The following is a 21,646-nucleotide window of genomic DNA, read 5'->3' on the forward strand; positions in this document are numbered from 1 at the left end:
AAATGAGGCTGCCCTAAGTAGAGGAGGAAGTACTAGAATTGGCGAGGGACTGGCAGCCTTGCAGGGAATAAGGATATTATAGTAGCAGTGAGGTTGCCTTCTGTTTTGGGACTAATGTATACTACATTCAAGCTAAAACATGTTCTGAGATACACAGAAACAGTGATCCAGGGAATTCACTGGAAGTCTGATCCCAGGAAAATTAAATCAAAGGTATGAGACAACAGTTAAGATCCATGTGTGTATTTAACTGATGCTATAAGGAGTCCATTGGGATATTTTCCCATTGGAGATATTCATGGAGTCATCTTGGAGATGTGTCTTGGCAGTGCTGTTAGCACAAGGAGCTTTAACTAAAACAGAAAAGGGGAAGTAATTTGTGCTGCCTCTACTTCTGGAGGAAGGAAGAGAGGTAACACAGCACTGGATAGGTGAGTATGAGAAAGCAGAAAGGTGGACATAAGTTCTAGGTATGAGTGACACCAGCTGTCTTAGTACAGTTAGCGAGTTACCTGCACATCTTGAGAAGCTTTTTTCTTCTGACTTAACTCAGACTTTTGAAAACAGCCAGAAGAAACCTAGACAACAAAATGGGGGGTCCAAAGTATTGGAGGGGCCTCAAGAGAGAAGACATTCTGATAGGAATGCAGCAGAACAGCCACAGGCAGAGAAACATGGGTACTGGAAGATGTTAACTATTTCTTAAACTGAGAGTTTCTTTACCAGTGGAAGAACTAAAGCAGAAGCACAAAGAGGCTTCAGATGTGTATGCTGTGAATGTGTAATGTGATGATGGTATCCTTTTGTCTTCAGAGGATTTGGAAAGAGTTTTTAATTTTCCAAAGTCATAATTTATTTTGTACTGTTAAAAAATGTGCTAAAGATGATATAACAGGACCAACTTAATCACACTCTTTACCATAGTCTGTAATAGTATCTTCAGATATCTGCAAGAAAATACAGGATTTTTGTCTTATATGTATTTGTTTTCAACTGAAAATATTTTTCAGATCCTATAGAAACTGCCTGATTTCCTATTTTTGAAAGAAGACCCCCATGAAAATCTCAAGGTTTATCCTGTTATGCTGTAATTTTCCTTGTTTTATAAATCCACACATTGGTTCTCTTATCTTCTTTCAGCAGTGCTTAATGCTTTTCTACCTAAAGCTCTGTGCAATTTCCCAGCTTGTGCTCTGAGCTGGCTTCTTCCTACACACTTGCATTCCCTCCCTTGACCCAAAGGCTTTTCCACATTACAATACATTTCTTTTATCCTTTCCTGTTTCTTAATTTCTGCAGTTCCTTGCAGCTTTCCAATCAACCTTCTGCCAAGGACTTCTTTTTCTTGCCACCCCCAGTTTGTTTTGTAAGACAGTTAATTGCACAGGCAATTAAGTCATTATATTAAAGGCTATATTTTTTTTTTCTGTGTGCCTAAAAACACATGACACATCTTGGTCACTTCGTAAAGCACGACACAAGCTAAAACACAGGCAGCCTGGAAGGTTTTGCGTATTTTGCCATAGTGCTTCCCACAGCTGTTGCTAATGTATACAGTCATTAAATGTTTATTTGCTCCCACTAAAATGATACCTTTTATTGTAAGTTATTTGGAGTATGCACTTTATTTGGCTGCTGACTTGTATTTGATATTACAGCAAATATTACAATAACCTGATCTAATGGGTCGTGTCCTTGCCCAAGACAGGGAGGTTGGAACTAGATGATCTTTAAGGTCCCTTCCAACCCAAACCATTTTATGATTCTTTGAAATAGATGCCATTTATGTATAGTAATGAACAAATAACAGGCAAGGTGCTTACGGCTGGATACATCTTATGCGCTGTATTTCTCATTAGTCTGTCCCGTTGCCCGTTTCCTTCACTCCTAAGCAGGCAAGATACAGAAAAGTCTACCTAAAGAAAGAGCCTGCCTGGCATCTCCTTTACCACGAAGCCTACCTGAAATCTTCCCAAGGACACAGGGCTAATTAAAAATCCCAGCGAAGTGAAAACTGGTGCCACGGGTTTGCCCTTAGCGTTTCCGAAGAGAGGCGATTTCACTCGGGTTTCCCCGTGCGGAGCTCTCCTCCCGCGGCAGGCCGGCCGAGCGGCGGCGCCGCGGCCGTGTTAGAGATGGCGGGGCGGGCCGTGTGGGCGGCGGGAGGGCCCTGCCCCGTCCCTGCCGGGCGGGGCGGTGTCATGTGGCCGCGGCTCCGGGAAGCGCCGAGGGAATCGGGCCGGGCAGGCAGGCAGGAAGGAGGATGGCGGGCCGGGGCCGGGCGCTGCTGGTGCCCGCCGCGCTGCTCGTCCTGGCACAGCTCTCCTGGGCGCCGGACCCGGTGAGCCTGGGGCGGGAGGGGAGCCGGGGCGGCGCGGTGGGTGGGATCGCCCCCGACCCTCTCCAGGGGATGGCGGGGCGGATACGGCGGGTCTTCCCCACGCCGGAGGCCGAGTGAGCCCCCCAAACCCGCGCGTGTGGATGTGCGGGGTGTCCCGCCGCCCCACGGGCTCGGCAGCTTCCAAATGGCTCCTGCGGCGCGGCCGGGACGGGCTTTGCCACCGGTGTGTGATGCAGGTCCTTGCTCGCTCCTGCACTCGGTATCATGCGCGTCTGTAAGGTCAGTGTTGCCCTGTTACAGCAAAGCGGCGATTTCCTGAAGGAAAGTTAAGACGGGCTTGCTGGAAGTACGGACACCTTGAATCTGCTGAGGGTATTTGGTGGAGCTCACCCAAGGGGAGAAGTGTAGAGTAGGCGGGCTGGGGATGTCGTTTCTTCTTCTTTTGGCTGTTTTGTTGTTTGGGTTTTTTTAAACTGAATAAGTGAAATGTTTAACTTTTGGCGGAATTGTGAAATTGGGATGGGGCAGAGGTAGTTACTTGGTAGTTACAGGCTGGCTTCCATCTTCTGGGCATGTAAACAGGTGCTGTTGCTTCCTGGTGTATTTTTTATTCCTGAAGTAGCGAAGCATTCTTTCATCTCTTCAGTTCCTGAATCTCCTCGTCTTCTCTGAAGAGGACAGGTTATAAATATCTCTGGATTTCAAAATAATATTTTGCAATCTATTTTTAAATATTTTGAGAACATCTACTTCCTTTGCTGTAAGACTTTTCCTAGCAAATGATACTGATTTTAGGAAAATGAGTGTGGAATTTATGAGAGAGGAGAACTTCAGGAAAGGACTGTAGACATCTGGATGACCCATGTTCCCTTAGCTTCCTGACTACACAGAACTGGGCTCTCTTCTCTCCTTTTGCTTCTTCCCTCTCTCCTCTCTCCTTCCTGTCCCGTCCCACCCATCTAGGAGAAGCTTCCCAATACTATAAGCCAGCCCCAGCTTAAAACACCTTCAGAATTTTAACCAAAAGTATCCTGGGCTATGGAGTGCTAGAAAAAAATGCCAGCTGTCAGCAAAGTCTTATCATTAGAGCTTTTGCATTTGATTGCACTTGCACTTGCATCTAATCCACTCTGTGTCCAGGTTGCAAGTTGTGCTCCTGTGCAGCCAGATATCAGGCTTGGATATTTTATTTTTGTTTGATATACTGGCTTGCATCATTTGCTGAAGAATAAACAGTCGCTGTCTTCCTACATACAGCTGCTTGGGTTCTTTTCATTAACAGAGGACATGGAAGCTGACTGTCTTGAATTACACTTCAGTGGTGCGGACTGTCAGTCCCTTTAGCTTTCAGTTAGGCCCCCTCAACCATACTGAACTTTTTGTCCAAACTGCAATTTAAATTGGCTTGGTCATCATTCCTTCGAGCTGCAAGAGCACTCTTAAACTCTGTGAACAGCTTTGGGACTGCTGCAGCGCAGCAGAGTGAGCTGGCATCATCCTGTGAGGGAAGAGGAGCAGAGAGAAAAATGTGTTAGGCCACAGAGTTCATAGTCCAAAAGATGCTGAATATAACAGATTGACTGAAGGAGACTGAATGCAATGTCCTTAAACTATGGAATTGTATTTAATAACTCAAAGAGGTAATTTTGTATTTATTTTTACAAATGAAACACTGAATGTTAAGGAAGGATGCCAGAGATGGTCCACCTCAAAAATATTTTGGGGTGACATTCTGTCTATTTCATATTAATGAAATTAAGCTAGGTGTCAAAATATTTTCTCAGCAGTCATTAAACCATGTATTAATTTTCTTTACTGCAGTGATTAAAAACTGTTATTACTTGATTTTTTTCTTCCTAGTTAGGAGTTCATCTCAACAGTTTTCTAGCTATTTTGTTCCTGTTCCACTCTATTTTTTTTGGTAATATAACTCTTTTGTGCTACTTTCATTTTTTTGTTTTTATTTCCATCTCTCCCCAAATCATGTTCTCTTTCTCCTCCACTCTGTTATCTTCCTTTTGGTATTTTAATCCTATGCTGCCACACGTCTGGTTTTGCCTCATTATGTACATCCAAGTTTGAAAGTAAGCAGTACATCAGATAATGAAAATATGCAACCTACTGGCAACAGTAGGTGGGGTTATTTAAAAAAAAAGCAAACAAAAAAAGCCCAAACAAAACAAAAAAAGCGTCACCATTCATGAATAGCTGTATTCCTCCTAGGAGGTTCAGTACATGTTTGAAAAGCAAATTTATAGTGAAAACCTCATGTTTGGAGCCAGCTTCTGCTGACTTTTTTTAGGGGACCACCTGTGGCTTGTCACATTGGAAAGTGACAACAATTCTGTCGGGCTGGAAGGATGTTCCTTCTTCTCTTGGGCAGCATTTGTTGTTCCTTCTCTGGTGTAAAGCCTCTGCAGAGAGGAGAATCTCACTGACCACAGCAGTAACTTCATAGCTCCTTATTTCATTCTGCTTATAAAAAGTGCTTGATGGCTTTTTCTGTTAATGCAAGAAAATCCTTTAGGTGTCTTTTTTTTCTTTTTACCTTATCAGAAAGATTTACAGTTACTCTGTAGCTGATTGCAGAAGGGAACAACTTTTTGTTCCTTGCTAAAACTTTGTGTAAAAAACAGCAGCCAAAACACTTCTACTTTTCTGGTTGTCTTTTTAAGTTTCTGCTTATGTTCCATGGGAAGTCATGCGAGGAGCGGCTGAGATCACTTGGCTTGTTTAAGCCTGGAGGAGACTGAGGGCAGACTTCATCTCAGTCCACAACTTCCTCACAAGGGGAAGAGGAGGGTCAGGCACTGATCTCTTCTCTGTGGTGACCAGTGACAGGATCCAAGGGAATGACCTGATGTTGTGTCAGGGATGGTTTAGGTTGGATAGTAGAAAGATGTTCTTGACCCAGAGCGTGGTTGGGCGCTGGAACAGGCCCCCCAGGGAAGTGGCCACAGCACCAGGCCTGACAGAGCTCACAAAGCGTTTGGACAATGCTCTCAGGCGCATAGTGGGATTCTTGGGGTGTCTTGCACAGAGCCAGGAGTTGGACTCGATAATTTTTGTGGGTCCCTTCCAACTCAGGATATTCTATGATTCTATGATATAATAGTTTACCTAAAGAAACTACTAATAATCTTGACTTTCTTCAGATACCTCAAATCAAGCAGTTTTGGAACATGTATGTGGCTGTTTCAGGAATTATTGGTTCCTTTAGCTTGCTTTATCCATAGACAGATGAGGAATCTAAAATTACTGCATGTGAGGAGGAAACATTTTCTCTGTTACCTCCCCCTTTAACTGTCGCTTTCTTCACCTCTTTTGTGGCTTAGGTTGCAAAGGGCTGGGAAGATAAAAATAGCAGCAAATACAGGATTAAAGTCTCAGGAAGAAGTGTCAGAAGTGACATTATGTCACATTTAGGAGTGTTAACACAGGTGATATTTAGCACCAAGAACATCACCTGCAGTCCTCTGAAATCAGTTTGCATGGTTGCCACTGTTTCCTCCATGTGTGCATGGGCTTTACTGACAGATTAACTGAACTTTCATCCATTTTAGATAGTTTTTTGTTAAAGGTTTTATCTGTCAAGAAGCATATTTTTGAGCAGCTTTTTCCTGAAGGTCCAGATCTGTGCACCCATTACAGTAGGATGCATGTGTAATGTCACTTTTTTGGATTGATTTTAGTATTGCAGGATGGAAAATTTCACAAGACAATTGCATTAATGCTGTTAAGCATTTGTCTGGCTTTGTACAAAGCCTGTGACTTTTGTTGCCTAATTAGTCATCTGATATCCTTCCCTACCCTCCTTGTTTTGACGCTTCTTCATTTTGAAAATTAAGTGGCCTTTTGCTTTTGACCTTTTGTTCCAGCTTGGCAAAGGCTAAAGCAGCACTGCAGTGAAATCTAGGAAACACTTTGCTGCTGGTCCTATACCTTCGTCTCGCGTCTTGTAAAGCCAGAATTCAATTCATGCTTTCTCCCAGCAGCTGGAAACAATACAAAGAGAAAGCAAATGATAACACAAAGAAAGCAATCCCAATTTAGAACTGCTGTTTCCAGTTGTAACAAATTAGGCCAGTGTTTAAAATCTGTGGCATTGTGTAAGACATTGTGTTTTCTATATTAATGCATTAAGACCAGATAATGGGATTAGACCAAAGAGAACATGGACATTATTTAGCTTGTTCCAGTTTAGTTTGTTCAGTTAGGTCGGTGCTGGAGATCTTGTCCCAGTTTTCATTGGAGCCAGAATGCATTATAAGGACACACTCATAAAGTAGTCTAATTAATACAACCAAATAAATATTTGAAATCAAGGGCGGGGAGGAAGTAGCTGAAGGATTCCTACATATTTGTGTATCTGTTCTGTCTCTCAAACACTTGTGCTTTGGAAACCTTTGTATGGACTCCCACAACAGCACATGTACCTTTGGTTTTTATTTAGTGGGACATATTGTGCTTTAAGGAGCTTACTGAACTTCTCAGATAGCTTAGGGACCAAATTTGGTCTATTCTCAACTGTCTTGAAGCAGAAGTACAGGCACCTAGCAAGCAATTGATTGTATTTCACTGGGTAAAACATGCAGTTATCACTGTGGCATATATATGCATATGTTTATGTATTTATATGCATGCTTTATGTAATTGATGGGAAAACACCCTTGCGTTCACTTTGAGTACACCTAATATAGTCCTCAAACTTTCATTTGTAACTAGCCATGCTTGCAGTAATGATGGTAACTATTTTTCAGTTATATTCCTGAAATGCACCTCTCATAATGTTTAGCACCACTTCAGCAGCATTTTCCACACTAAATCAAAAATCCCGCCATTTAGCTCATTGTACCAGCTGAGTAATATGCCCATAGCTCAGTGTGCTTTCCCTACCCCAGCTACACAGTGAAACTTAACACTGAACATAATTATGAATGATGCTATAAAATGGGATTATGAGTTGGACAGACAGAACAAACTGGTCCATACTGAGATTTAAGTTTTCTGAACTTGTATAAAGAATATGCTTTTGAAGCGCTGTTCTTTAAATCACGCTGAGTAAAAGTGGGTTTGTATCTTTACATGAACTTGTGCTTGCCCTGGACTACATTAGGCAAGTTGTCTGAAGGTCTGTCAGACAGCATGGGGAAGTTGCTGCTTGTCCCTACCTCTTCTGTTCTCCTCTGCACCCTTTCCAAAGTCACAAGATTTTGAATTAAAGGACTAGTCCTAAAGGTTTAGTTCAAAATTAAGTCTGCTAGAATAATAGTGTTTTAACAAAGAAGCTAAATAGTAATGTTTCACTGTCTTTGCAGTATGGAGAAGAGTGCAGGAGTAAAATGTACCCTCCTTCTGGACCAACGTAAGTAATCTGATTCAACTTGTCTAGCAAATTACAGAGAAGTCATGATTTGCAAGTCTGAACAGGGTTTCTTCTTGAAACTCGTTCCTGTTGCAGATCTAGAAAATGCTCGTTACAGGTGGGAAGCACCTATTTTGTCAAATGTTTTTTTCAGAGCCTTCTTTAAATTTGATCCCTGGTGTTTTTCTTTCAGGTTCAAAGGGAATATACCCACATATGTCATAAATCTCGATTTGCCTCCCAGCAGAAGATGGGATAACTTGATGCAGGACAAAAAGACAGAGGTAGGATATGCAGAGCTTGTTTGAAGCTTAGCAGGTATAAAGCTAGCACATGGCCTTTTATTTTGAGAAAAGTTTTGGAAAGGAATACAGGGGCTAAAATTATATGAAAGGGATAATATTTTGAGTTGACTTTTTTAATATGATTCTAGCCTAAAATAATTTTTTTTTTCTGTTCAACACTTGACCTAGCAGCATCAAATGTAGAGGCACCGATGTTTGGGATGTAGAGGAACAAAAAACATTGTGCCATAGAGCAAGTGTGTGCCATTTGATATATCGAATCTCCTTAGTGATGAAGCAGTGCAGGATGAAGGGAGAGGAATACACCAAAGGAACAGTCTCAGTAAACTGAAAGGAAATGGAGGCAGCATCCCTTCTCCTCTGCACCTCCCTGCTTCTTTTAAAGCACTGCATGAGATGGTGAAATGGCAAGGGGGAAATTAAGAACTGCCTGCCCTTTTCTGGGATGCTGGTTGTAGCACTGGTGTTTACACAGCACAAATATTTTTTTATATACTTGATCCTATTTCAAACTACTTTAAACAGCTGTTCTTCTGAAGATTGCTAAAAATTCAATTCAGTAATAATTCATTTCTCAGACAAGGCCAGGGCTTTTTGCTGTACCTCTGCTGACCTTGAGCTTTCAACTCTGAAAGACAGACAAATTCTCCTTACAATGCTAATATTTATTTTTAAAGTCTCATTTAAACCAGTGGGTGTTGGAAGCTGCAGATTGCACCTTAAATTCTGAAAGGTTTTATCTCTTATGTACTTTGGAGTTAGATCACATGGAAAGGCCATTCACATGTTGCAAATGGAAAGCATGTACTTTTTATAAGAACTTTGTCGAGTATTTTTGCCTTCGAAAATATCAGTACTTAAGCAAAGAGCTTGTAATTAACATTTTGAAAGATAGAACAGTGCAGAATATTAAAATGTGATCAAAGGAGCACAAGATAAGGGTGGGTTTCCTGTAATTTATTTTCTCTGGCAGAAGGACATGTTGGAACTAATCTAGAAAGTTACTTGAGCAAAACTTGAAGAGTGATTCTAGTCGGGGGTTGGAGGTGTTTTTCTCACCAAGAACACCACATTTAGCACTTTACTTAAATAAGTATTTTCTCAACAAAATGTTTTTCTGAAAAGTTTGTGAAGGGGTTCTAGCAATTCTTACAGTTAAGAGTTTCTATTCAGTAAAAGCCCTTGTTCTTTTTAGCTGAAGACTGTGGTCCAGAATATTAAAGATATAGCAAATACCTTCTTCCCCAGCGGCAAAGTTGTTGACATAGTGGATAACAAAATAGTAAGTATTTTCAGCTTAATTATTTTATTACTGTATGCTCTGACTATCAGAATTAAAATGCTACTAAATTTGGCAATTAAGAACTTCAAAAGTTCCTAATTTACAAATTCTTAATTCCACTTCCAGAAAAGAACAGTAATGCTGTTTTAAAGAGTCACTCTGAAATTTCGCTGTCTTGTCAACTCTGAATTACTCTGAAACCATTAAACAAAAAATGCATGTGTCTCCTCCCCCTCTAATTTTTCCCAAGATCCTTTGAAGTTTGGACTAGTCATGCTAGGCAAACGTGCTACTGACTTAGTTAATGTAGCAGAACACTTCACTGGAATTCTTTGTGCAATGTTCTACTCCTTTTAAACAGTAGCATAAAATCAGGTTTTGATAGCAGTAATAACGGTCTAATTACAGGGACAACTTTGACCATGTGTCATCTAATTCAGATTAAAATAAGCTTTGGCATGGAATCAGGACAGGGGAAAGCAGTGCAGCGGTAGAAACAGCATAAGGTCAGATCTTTTCCCCATCTTTATTTGCAGCATATCCCTGTGTGCCTGAGTGGGGTTGAACATACAGGCAGCACATACAGGTAGTCATACCAGTGTGGGAAAGTTAGGGGTGCCAGTAAACACTGACATTAAGCTAAGTTCCAGTTGAGCTTTTAATATATACAAGTCCTACTTCACTCTGTTCCATCTGTGGCTGCTAAGATACTGTGCTAGTTTCCATTGCTCACGTCAGTATTTTGATAAGTAATAGCTTTTACTTTTCCTAAGTATGTACTTGTCTTCAAAGGACTCTACAAACATCTTCAAGTTCTACTGGCTGCAGAGAAATTAAATACTTGGTAGTTGCGAGAAGGGTGTACCTGTTGGGGAGTAACAAAATAGTGTTAATTTAAACGTACATCATACAAAACTTTCCTTTTCAGGCTCATCTGACCGCCACACTTCCTTATCCTTTCAATGAAGAACTCCAGGGGATTGCAAATTCATCTGGGATTCCTTTGGGTAATAGTCTTCAACGCTCATTAACATAGTGGAAAACCAGGAATCCAGAGTTGTTTGAAATTAGTATGTTTACCAGTTTGCAGTTAGTTGTAGTCATCTGAGACCTTAACAAATTATTAATTAAGTAGGTGAAGCAATAAATTGCATCTCACACTAAAGAAAAGCAGTATTTTAGAGAGCAGAGTAAAATCACATAAGCCTTTCATCTGGCTGGGACCTCTCTGTAGAGCTGTAGTTTCTCTTTCATAAGTTTTGGGAACTGGAGCAGGTCTCAACTGCTGTGCACCAGAATTTGGGGGAATCCTTTATTCTCGTCATGCATCTGTGTGTCTGCTGTTGACATACAAAGGGCAAGCTCAGTCTCATGCTGTGATTTCTTTCCTTTGTGATCCTTGCCACTTCCTTCTGCCTTCCCTTTGCACCTCCTGCAAAAGAATGCCATTCCAGGTGAGAAGTAGGCACTGAATTCTTCCAGAATTGATACAGAGAAGGGCTGTTGGCCTGTTCCCACTGCTTCCCTCATACAAGAGCACTATACCTTGTGCTAGGCAGCTGCTCTTATATAGGAGTAGGGGTACATATAGCAGCTTTCTTCTTTCAAGTGAATTTTCTAGCTTCTTGTGAAGTTTCCAGAGGAGGAAGTAGCAATGACTGTCAGCTTTCTTTATGGTAAGGCAGAAAGCCAAGGGATTCTGATCGATCTGTTTGCCTTTCAGAAAGCTCTTGATTTTGTTGAACTAGTTATTTCAAAGATCAAATAAGATTTAAACAGGAATTCTGAACAGAAATACAACAGGATACTGAACTTTGCAGGATGCTTATTTCTAACCATTTTTTTTTCCTGTTCATGGCAAAGGTTTCAAACTATTGAACTTTGTTTCTTTTTGTTCTAGGGGAAATCGTTATTTTTAACATCTTTTATGAAATTTTTACTGTATGTACATCAATAGTGGCAGAAGATAACACAGGTAATGTAACCCAGAATAATTTTAATAGTTTTCTTTTCTGTAGAAGAGGTTCCACCTCAGTTATACAAATACAATCCTCCTCAGCTGCAGGCAAAAAAGGTCTAGTAAAGAGACTAAAAGCAAGGATAATAAAGAGCTATACCTTGAGAAGGGAATAAGAGATCACAGGCGTCTTAGGTTAAAAAAAAGGACAAAGAAATAGTTTCAAAGGTGGTTTGGGTTTGGTTTTGTTGGATTTTTTGTTTGTCAGTTTAGGGGGTCTTTTGTTTTTGTTTTGTGGTTGGTTGGTTGGGGTTTTTTTAGTAGGTGGTGGTTGTTTTTCTAGGGAAAAGAAACACCAGCTAGACACCTGAAACTTTCTCAGTGCCACGCAGGATTTTGCATCTAGTTTCTATCTATTGCATACGTATGGTGCTAGAGATTGACAAAATGGGTTGCCTCTTTTAAGAAGGGAGACTTTCATTCTCCTTCTTAGTTCTGCAGTCCTTGTCTGCACCTGTTCCAGCTTAGGAAGTTTTTAAGGGATTCTCAGACAGCTTACAAATGTCTCACTGTAAGAGGAAGCTCAAGGTGTTCTCATTGCATTAAGGAAATGTGGAAGGCATCTGAGGCTCAGATACACAGCAGTCTGCAAGATTAATTGATCTCAGTTATGGCAAAACATTTCTCCGATCAAAAAAACCCCCACCATTATTCTGTGTTTATGAAAAAGGCAACTAGAAATGGTATTTTTCTTGGTTACTTTTTCAAGTATTTGCTTGCTTAGTCATTTCTTGCGTTTCTGAGCTGAAATTTGTCTCTTTCATTAAAAAATCTTATTTATTTATTTGTTTGTTTGTTTGTTTGTTTGCTTGTTGTTGTATAGGAAAACTGTACCATGCCAGAAACTTGGATTTTGGACTCTTTCTAGGGTAAGTACCTAAACTTTGACCTTTTTTTTTTTTTTTTAACCCAAAGAAAAAGCTAGCTGAACTTGAAATTTCTGCATGCATTTTTTGAGTCTAACTGATGAACTGGATGTTGTTAAGACAGTGACAAGTAATTCTGCATTATGTGTTTTGCAAAAAGGCTGAAATGAAAAGGATTATTCTACTGATCTTACGACAAACTACCTCAAGTACATCAAGAACAGTTGTGTTACTAAGTTTTTTTCCTCAGCTCCAGTTTAAACTGTCTCAAACCAAAGAATGGTCTTTGTTACCTTATCTCTGAGGCACAGTATGTCTTGTTCTTTACATCAAGCATCAATTTTAATGTATGCAGTGAAATGGGGATTAGATTGAGGCTTGGCTTTTTTATGATTTTTTTCTTTTCTTAGATTTTTCCCCTAGTTACTGTACTGTACTTCACTGGGACTTCCCATGACTCATCATTTCCACTGGGAAGTCAGTGATTTGTATTCCACTGATCTAACACTGTCATTCATTTGGATACAAACAGTGTAGTTTGTTGCCCAGCACTGCATTCTCTTTTAGTTCCCATTTCATACCCCATGATCAGATAGTTCAACATTTGCTTTTATTACCCCGGTATGTTTTGTAACATCACTCATCCAGATGACATTAAAGAAACTTTCAAAGCTGTTCCTAGAGCCTGGATTGTTTTCAGAAAATGTAAGGATCTGCTAAGTGATCTTTATCACCCTCTTGCCTACAAACTGATCTGGCTTATCTTAAAAAGTCGACTTGGGACTTCCCTTCATGTAGAGAAAATCCAGTAGTATGTGGTTTCTTTTCTGCCTTTGAAAAGTAAGAATTCAAGGTTTAGTGTCATAGGCAGTACCTGCAGCTCTCTTTGCCATCAGGAGCAGAAAGAAGTTATGTGTGTTCAAAACAAACCAGCTGTGGTGGTGCTGTTTAATCCTAAGCACTGTATGCTCTTACTTCAAACAAAACTTGGCTATTTTCACTGCCTTGCCTGTCTGTTTAGACTTCTTAGCTGTTCCTTGCTGGTGCTGCTCAGGTGGCTATGGAGCAGTGATTGCCTGACATGAGTAAGATCAGAGGGTAGGCATCACACACAGCAGGCCTGCATGCTGTGAAGGGAGACTTTAAAAGCTACTGAGAGAGGGAAGTTTCGAATTATGTACTGTGTTCTGCAGGTGGGATGTTAAAAATAACTCCTGGACTTTAACTCGGGAACTGAAGCCTTTAGTGGTACTCCTGGACTTCCAGAGAAACAACAAAACAGTATTCAAGTCTACAAATTTTGCAGGATACATAGGCATGGTGTCTGGAGTCAAACCAGTAAGTATGGGGAAGGGGCCTTGTCAGTTTGTTAAGAATGCTTCAGGCATTCTTGGGATGTTGTATTAATAAATGATCTCTTAATTGTTCCGGTACACAGCATAGATACTTGAAAAAAGATAAAAGAAAGCAATGCTGCAATCTTCCTTGTGAAAGAAAATTCCCTAAATGAAATATTTCTCTTTGGACAATTCTTAAAAACAGCATTGAATTCTGAATATGAACAAGAGTGATTATAAAGGGCTCAAGTGGTTAGAGTTTCTTGCTAGCTAATAGGTACTGCTGTAATCCCAGAGGTGAAACAGCATACTTGTGCTATTTTAATTCCTAACCAAACCTTTGTAGAAAAAGAACTCCTAAATTTTAATATTTTCTGGTTGGGTTTTTGTTTAATAGGTACCTGAAATCTGAGGGTTATCTGCATCTTAAAAACCAGCTGTACAGAACTATACCAGGGTCTGCAGCTTTCCACAACTTTTCCTTTTCTACATGCTCTCCCTTTATCCTCTATTATAGGTGGCCTTTCCTGTAGTAGAGCATTCCTTATATAAACCCCTCCATTGTATCTGCTTATTTTTGTCTTCTGCTCAAATAAACTGGGAAGAGTCCGTTCTGAATATGATCCAGTGTAGCTGAATTCCATTTTTCTCTGAAAGAAACAATTAGAAGGGACGGGGATTTCAGTTTGAATTGCATGTTGCAAGGAGCATGGATTGAATCAAGTGCAGCTGCACGCCCTTGTGAATACCAGTCACATATCAGGGTGTACTTAGGACTGGGACTTAAAACTCTGCCTTCAAACTGGAATGGTATGCAGAGGTCTGAGAAGAAGGTGACATACAGCAGGGAAAGGAAAGCTAGTAATTCAGTGATGCAACACAGACCAAAAGAAAAAATGGCCACAGGCTTGGCCTGACTTGCTTAGCGTAAAAACACACTTTGCTGATTGCTCTGTCAGGTCAGAAAACTATGAATTATCATTTCTGCTTATTCAGGCAGTGATAAATTAGATTCTTCTCCACATGGGATTGATCTTGCAATGTGTTACTCAAAGAGGAAAAGTCTAACAAACAAGAAGCTCGGTTGGTATCTAAATTGCAGTGCTGCCTCTTGTTTATTACTGGTACTAGTGAGCTGGCAATGGATGAAGGTTGCCTTGTTTAATGCTTTTCAGAACTTGTTCACACTGACAATGAATGAGCGTTTCAGTCTTGATGGTGGTTATGTGGGTGAGTAACGCTCATTTCTTTCATTATTTCTGTACAAGTCTTCCAGAACTTGGGGATACCAATCACCTTAATAAATAATTATTATTCACCTTAATAAAAATGGTGAATAAATTCCAGAAGAGTAAGATAAAACACAGCTTGTTTTAAAGGCTGTGAAAGTTGTAATTGCACGAGTGAACCGTCTGAAAACAAATTATTGTAACCAGTGATATTTTGCAGGAATCTTCGAATGGTTTCTTGGTAGAAGAGACGGTATGTGGATGGGCTTTCTTACCAGAACAGTATTAGAGAATGCTACAAGGTATTTCCCCTCCCTCTAAATATTCTACTGCTTTAACCTGCTTTGCTTTCTGCAAGCATGAGTACTGTAGATGTATGCTTCATATCCAGTGATACAGACACCTTCCTAGTGTGCCTAACATTAAATTGTTCTGGTTTTGCTGGTACTCTGGAGCGGAGGCCAAGCATCACACATGATCCCTCAAATTTTTTTCTCAGATTTTTTTTTTTCTAATGAACCTGTTGGTATCTAAAAGCGTAACAGCATTCTGCATCAAAACACATCTGACAGGTAGTTGGATATTATATTACAGGAAGTATATAGTATGTTATAGGAAGTAAGCAGAAACAAAGCTGTCATGCAGTTAATTCAGTGGAATATGACACAGTATGTCATCATTGTTTTATTCATGTTTTAATGTAGAAAAAGTACAAAGAGCACCTCTAAACAATCGTACTATAGATCTAAAATGAGTAGAGATGCTTTGCTTAAATGTGTTCTTTCATTGTGTCCCTGTATCCTCATATGTGCATGAAAGGGGAAGAAAGACCAAGCAAGTAACAACCCAAACTTTTCCTGGGTCTGTGTAATTTGTTCTTCAGTACTTGAACAGTTTATAGCATTTAATAGTCCAACACTACTTTATCCACAGTTACCAGGATGCAAAAGACAAACTGGCCAAAACAAGACTGCTGGCTCCAGCTTACTTTATACTTGGTGGAAAAAATTCTGGAGAAGGATGTGTGATAACTCGTTCCAGGACAGCTGCTCTAGATATCTGGGAGTGAGTATCCTTGACCTGACACCCAGCTCAGCCTTCCAGAAGGTTCCACCAATATATGTGTCCTCTATTTCTTGTGACTTCTGTTGTACAAAAACTTACTTCTTTACCATCACTGAAAAATACCCCAGCAAGCCTAAAAAAACCACCTGTCTGTATTTGGTATATAGTGTATATATATACTTACTGTATACTTAGAGAAGCAAAACACAAACAGAGATGTCTTTTCCAGCCTTGATATCAAGAAAGGCACGTGGTATGTGTTGGAAACAAACTACGATCGCTGGAAGCCTCCACTAGTGTTGGATAATCGTAGAGGACCTGCAATGAAATGCCTGAACCAGACAACACAAGAGGTAAAAATCCTCCAAACATGTCACATCCTGCTGTTTTGAAACTCCCACGTTACAGTACTGACCTGACACAGAGCATTCAGGTTATTTTCAAGCACAGCTGCAATGACAGAAGTGGCTGGCGGTTTTGTGGTAACCTGTCTCTGCTCCTTGGTAATAAAGTGCCAGCTGGCCCTTTACATGCTTCTTTTTCTGCTGGCCCTTTACATGTTGCTTTTTCTTTTTTTTCTTCCCCCCCCCCCCCCTCCAGTTTTGGGCTTTCTTTTCATCTAGGCAGGTTTTCTGCAAGTATTTTCAGCAGCTGCATATGCAGGGGATAAACCTGGAGATAACTTTGAGAAAGACTTTCAGTGTTTCCTGAGTGGTTTTACACCAGTGAAATTCAAACACACACTGTCAGACAGCAAGTACAATCCAGTGTGCCGTGCTCTACTGAGATCTGGTCTGCTCAAGTTTTTGCAGCCTACATTCTTCTGATCTCAAGGTGTATGGGTATCATGTGCTCTTGTTATGTAATTGAGCCGTAAAAAAGTTACTTTTTTCAGCATTTATGCCAATAGTTCCTTAACATCAGTGTATAATTTTCTTTCAGAACCTCTCCTTACCAGCAATTTATGATGTTCTCTCCACAAAGCCTGTCCTCAATAAGGTAATGCTTCTATTTTTGCAGAAAGTTTAGAGTGCGGGGCGGACCACTAATTATTGTACATCTGAGGAGCACTACGTTCGGGGTTTTCTTAGGTGAAAACACAGATGTAAAAACAAAACAAATTTCACATTACTTTGTAAATGCAAAATGTAATTGCTGGAATAGCAACAGTTATAAAATTCTGGGTAGCCTGAGCCCTTTCCTCATAGCTGGCTCTGGTTTGAGGCAGCAGTTCCTCTGCAGACATTGTAAGCACCCTTCTAATCTGAATTAATCTGTGATATATGCCTTTGTAATTAGCATGAAACAAGTTAATATACCTCATGGTTTGGGCGTACTACAGGCATGTTCATCTTGCAACAGAAGATGTTTTAGTCTGAACTTGCAGATTTGAAGTTTAGAATAAAAAAAGACTGAAGAGCAGAGTGAAAAGAGTTTTTGGATTCTGAAGTTTAGTTACACTGTTCAATGGGGGCAGCATTCTTGACTAAGAACACGGGCAATTCTTACTTGAATGGTATTGACTAAAGAAAGTAAATGCTCATTTTAGTTGAACTGTTCAGTTGATATCAGATACGGGTTTTCACTAATTGCTGTAATGAGGATTTTTTTCTTTTTTCTTCCTCCCACTGCCTCTTAGCTGACTGTGTGCACAACGCTGATGGAGGTGTATAATGGTCATACAGAGACTTACCTGCGGGAATGCCCAGATCCCTGTAGTCCCTGGTAGTCCTGTACCTTTCCTATGTTGGAAGCTGCTTGCCTGAATATTTCTGGAAAGAGATTCATCCGTCTAACTCCATTCTTCAGAAATCTAATGGCTATATAGAAATGTCAATGAGCTTCTAACGATGAAGGACCCCTTTTCACAGCAGACTTTCTTGCTTTCTAACAGCAGTACTGCTGACAAGAAATGTATCCTACTGAGTGTGTGGTGTGATTTCAGCCGTTTCTGCCAAAAGAGTTCAGCAGTTAACTCTAGATCTCTTCAGTCTTGACAGTATTCTTGTTTTGTTGTTGGTTGCGGGTTTGTTAGTTTTTGTTGTTTGGTTTGGTTTATTTAGATTAAAATACTTCTAAAGCACACAAGTTAAAATGGCACCTACCAAGCATGAAAAAGAATTGGGTGCAAGAAGACCATCTGGGACAATACCGTTCTGTTATTCTTTTGTAAGCACTTAAGATGAATTGTATCTGGTCTAATAGGAGGATATGTCTGATATGCCCTGTTATAAAATAACCTAGGAAGTGTGATATTTAGTCACAGAAACAAGGTCTTGGGGAAATATCTAAAATAAGATCTGAGCCAAAAATGTCTTGCCACTGATTTAAAGCTCTTTTGCTGAAGCTCTTTTTTGGCCTGTTAACAAATTTATTACTTTTAATACAAATTTTTCTGTTCTCAAAAAAAATAAATACTAATACAATAAAGAAGAAATACTTTCTTTGATCAAAGTACACATGCACTGATTTCATACTTCATTGTAAGTCACCACACATGTTACATATCATGTGGCATAAAGGGCTTTCAATATATAAATATACTGATTTTAAGAGTGTCTAAAAAACTGATTTGTTCCTTAAATTGATAGTTAAAGTTATTACTATAATAGGGTTATTGGGTTGCTTTGGAAGGATTTCGCTTGGTTGGTTTTTTTTGGAAAGTGGGGAAGGGAAGCCAGGTCAGATTGTACCACTGGCCAGAATTCAAATTAAGAAAGTAAAGGTCATTCGGAAATAGAAGTAGTAGCACCTTAATGCCCTAGGAAGCAGATAAGGAAGCAGTATTTTCATCTGTGTCACTGGCTGCATTGCTGGCACTAGTTTCCAGTGCCAGCTCTTGTGTTTTATAACACACAAAGAAAAGACACTGGAGAGTAAGTTTTGGGGCTGGTATATATATCTGGTGGTTCCCTTGTAACTGCCCTAGGAAAGAGCTGCTATTCATAGTCACACTGATCCAGGAATTTTAAGTTGCCATTGGTGTAAGGAAAGTGTTAGCTCTGTCTTTGGTGTCTGCAGACAGTATTGCATAAGGCACTCCAATTAAAACCTGCAAGTTCATGGCATCCAGTCACAATGGGATATGCAGAACAGAATTAGTGTGGTGCAGAAGCTGAGAACACAGGATACTACAGCTTCATGTTCCAAACTCTAAAGGGTATTAAAACATTTTTCTCCCCATACTTACAAATTTAAGAAACCTACAGAAGGGAAAACGAGTGATTGTCCATAATAATCTCCCCAGGGAAATATGGATTCCCTAACATTGGATACTTTCAAGAGTCTGCTGGACAGGATGCTGGGCATCTTGTCTAGACTGTTGCTTTTGACAAAAAGGTTGGACTGGATTATCATTGAGGTCCCTTCTTTGTTTCAGTAGCCAGGTTACATCTTACTGCAGACTCTGTTCTTATTAGATTAGAGGTTCTCCTTCCATCAGCAGTGGAAGAAGCAGGGACAAGAAGAATTCTAATTGCCAAATAGCTGCTGATAAAGAAACATGGCTTCTGGTTGAGGAAAATGAAGCACTGATATTCTAGGCCTGAGAACAATGCCTGTAGTAGCACAGCAAGAAGCAATTCAGAGGGGTGTAAAACAATGGCACACTGAAAGCACACAGAAATCAACATCCCCTGATGTAAACTGATGTTGAAAAGGCCCAGTCTAGTTGTACATCTAATTTTTTTTAACTGAAGTATGCAAGCAAAAGTGTGTTAGCATGATTGTACTACCAGAGTCCATTTTTAATCTCAGTTTTGAATATTGAACCTATGTAAACCCAATATTAACAGCGGGATTTAATTAGGGAAAAATGCATGTGTGAAACGCAGCTCCTGGGACGCTTGATTCATATAAAACAGTTAAGCCAAGTCAGATATTACAGCCTGTACTGTGGAGAACACATCATAGGCTTCTGAGTGCAGACCTCAGCCTGCTAGGGGGTTGTTCAGATTTATTTGGAATGAAGTTGTGTAACAGCCATAATCAAATTACTTTGTAATTTAAAAATAAGTTTACGTGCTTAATTAGTCCCGTCCCACTTTAGCGTACGTAGAGCAAGACAGTGTAGACTATTTACAGTCATTAACTAATGATCTTTTGGTATGTCCCTTGTGCAAGACAAATCCACATTTCCACACTGGAAATTGCTTTATAATTGCAAAAGCACAGCTAAATCCCATGAATGTCTGTCCAGAGCCTGAATGCCTATGCCTGTTATTGACTAAAATAAACAAAGCTATTTAAAAACAAAACCCCCAACAACTATGTATTACTGTGTCTGCCTTAATATGCAAAAAGTGCTGGATGTGATTAATTGCTTATTGATTCAACCTTCATCTGTCAACTCTGAAAGCACATGTTCTGAAGGTTTTCTAAAGCCAGACAAAAAGTTCAATTTGCTCTTGTTACAGATTTATTTGCTCTTGTTACAACTACTTTTAATGTCAGTTTACTGCCTTTCCCCTGCTTCTGCTGCCGTGGGCACTGTGATGGAAGCTAAGACTATTTCACTGAAGAAGTGTTTGTAGCTACTTGCAACGTTGGGATTTCATTTAGCTGCCTTTTTTTTTTTTTTTAAGAGAAAGACATAAATAATGAAAATGGGTGTGTTTCTTCATATTAATTTGCTGTACACATGGTTGAGGTAGTTCACAAACACCAGGAGGATGGTCTGATTGCTTTTTTTTTATTTTTTTTTTTCCCCAGGTCAAGTAAGTAGCTATATATATTTTTCTCTTTAAGTTTACATAAGAGATTTACACAGTTTTCCTAGTTCTGTTGTGAAAAACTCCAGATATTTATCAAATGGTTTCAAAAAAAACCCACTTGCCTATGTAAGCAAGAAGGCAAACATACTTTTTTGTTATTGCTGCATAGTCAAGTTCTAGGAAAAGTAGTCACAGTGTTAAAGCTTCTAGCAGATGTAAATGGAGTTAATCCAGTTGACTGTAAACTTGATTAAGGTGTAACAGGAAAGATAAAGCATTGTTTGGGCATTGGCATTTAAATGCAAAAAGTCTGTTCGCCAAGAAAATTTTACACCTCTGCAGTTTCAGGAACCCATGCAGTGAAGCCCCATATCATTTAAGAGAAAGAAAGAATGGCATCTCCCATGCTAAAAAACCAAAATTTTTGCAGCTAATGAGGACAGGAGAATCCAGAAATTTGAATCTTATCAAAATCAAGCAGCAGTTCTGGGACACACATGTAAGTGAGATTGCATTAGAGTCAGTTGCACGTTAAGGCTTTGCTTAGAAGCAAAACTCCAGAGCAGTGCCCATGGATGTCCTGGTAAGTACCTGCAAGGAAAGCAGCAAGAGTAAGGAAAAGACTTTCACTGGAGTGAGCAGGCATGATGGAGAGTGGACAAGCAGGGAGGAGCTGAGAGCTTTAGGCAGGCTCCAGAGCTAACAGTGGAATACTCCTCCCTCCCAGCACAAACACGTGTCCCACTTTCACACAGCCAGCTCTTTGGGTTACAGGTGTAAGGAGAAAGACGTGCAAAGAAGAGGCTCAAAAGCTTGGATTTCATCTTTGTGGCAACAGCAGGCAAATTACCTGCTTATGGCATGGATCATCAGATGGACTCTTCTTTTGGAGGACCAGAATTCGTGAGAAAGGCACACCCAAGCTCTCTGAACAGTAAAACCTCTCATCCTTTGCACCAGAAGAACAAGATGAGCCAGAAGGAGTAATGCTCAATCAAAGCAGTGGCTGAAGCCACAGTTTGCCTTGGGAAGAAAATTCCAGATACTTATGCATTTTGTAAGAAGCTGACTTGACTGTTAAGAGAGTCTGGGAGCACAGGATACCCACTGGCCAAAGGCCGTGATCA

General features: G+C 40.0%; 1 protein-coding gene across 1 annotated transcript; it reads left to right on the plus strand.

Moving 5' to 3' along the window:
• The first annotated feature begins 2,214 nt into the window (after positions 1 to 2,214).
• On the plus strand, positions 2,215 to 19,079 carry ASAH1 (N-acylsphingosine amidohydrolase 1). The gene is made up of 14 exons (XM_027897594.1): positions 2,215 to 2,341; positions 7,660 to 7,706; positions 7,900 to 7,990; positions 9,207 to 9,293; positions 10,222 to 10,300; positions 11,194 to 11,268; positions 12,134 to 12,179; positions 13,370 to 13,514; positions 14,689 to 14,743; positions 14,963 to 15,044; positions 15,676 to 15,807; positions 16,037 to 16,160; positions 16,750 to 16,806; positions 17,447 to 19,079. Exons 1-14 carry the CDS (start codon positions 2,264 to 2,266, stop codon positions 17,534 to 17,536), a joined length of 1,188 nt encoding a protein of 395 aa, XP_027753395.1. The 5' UTR covers positions 2,215 to 2,263; the 3' UTR covers positions 17,537 to 19,079.
• The last annotated feature ends 2,567 nt before the right edge of the window (positions 19,080 to 21,646 follow it).

This window comes from Empidonax traillii, unplaced genomic scaffold (assembly GCF_003031625.1).
Source record: "Empidonax traillii isolate 1590-97213 ecotype Southwest subspecies unplaced genomic scaffold, ASM303162v1 scaffold550:size796879, whole genome shotgun sequence".
Taxonomy (NCBI): domain Eukaryota; kingdom Metazoa; phylum Chordata; class Aves; order Passeriformes; family Tyrannidae; genus Empidonax; species Empidonax traillii.

Bases quoted from the DNA above. Each gene is read 5' to 3' on its own strand.
- ASAH1 (XM_027897594.1), top strand. From the start codon at position 2,264: ATGGCGGGCCGGGGCCGGGCGCTGCTGGTGCCCGCCGCGCTGCTCGTC. The intron at 7,707-7,899 runs GTAAGTAATCTG...TTTTTCTTTCAG, and splicing joins TACCCTCCTTCTGGACCAAC to GTTCAAAGGGAATATACCCA. The intron at 13,515-14,688 runs GTAAGTATGGGG...AATGCTTTTCAG, and splicing joins TGGTGTCTGGAGTCAAACCA to AACTTGTTCACACTGACAAT.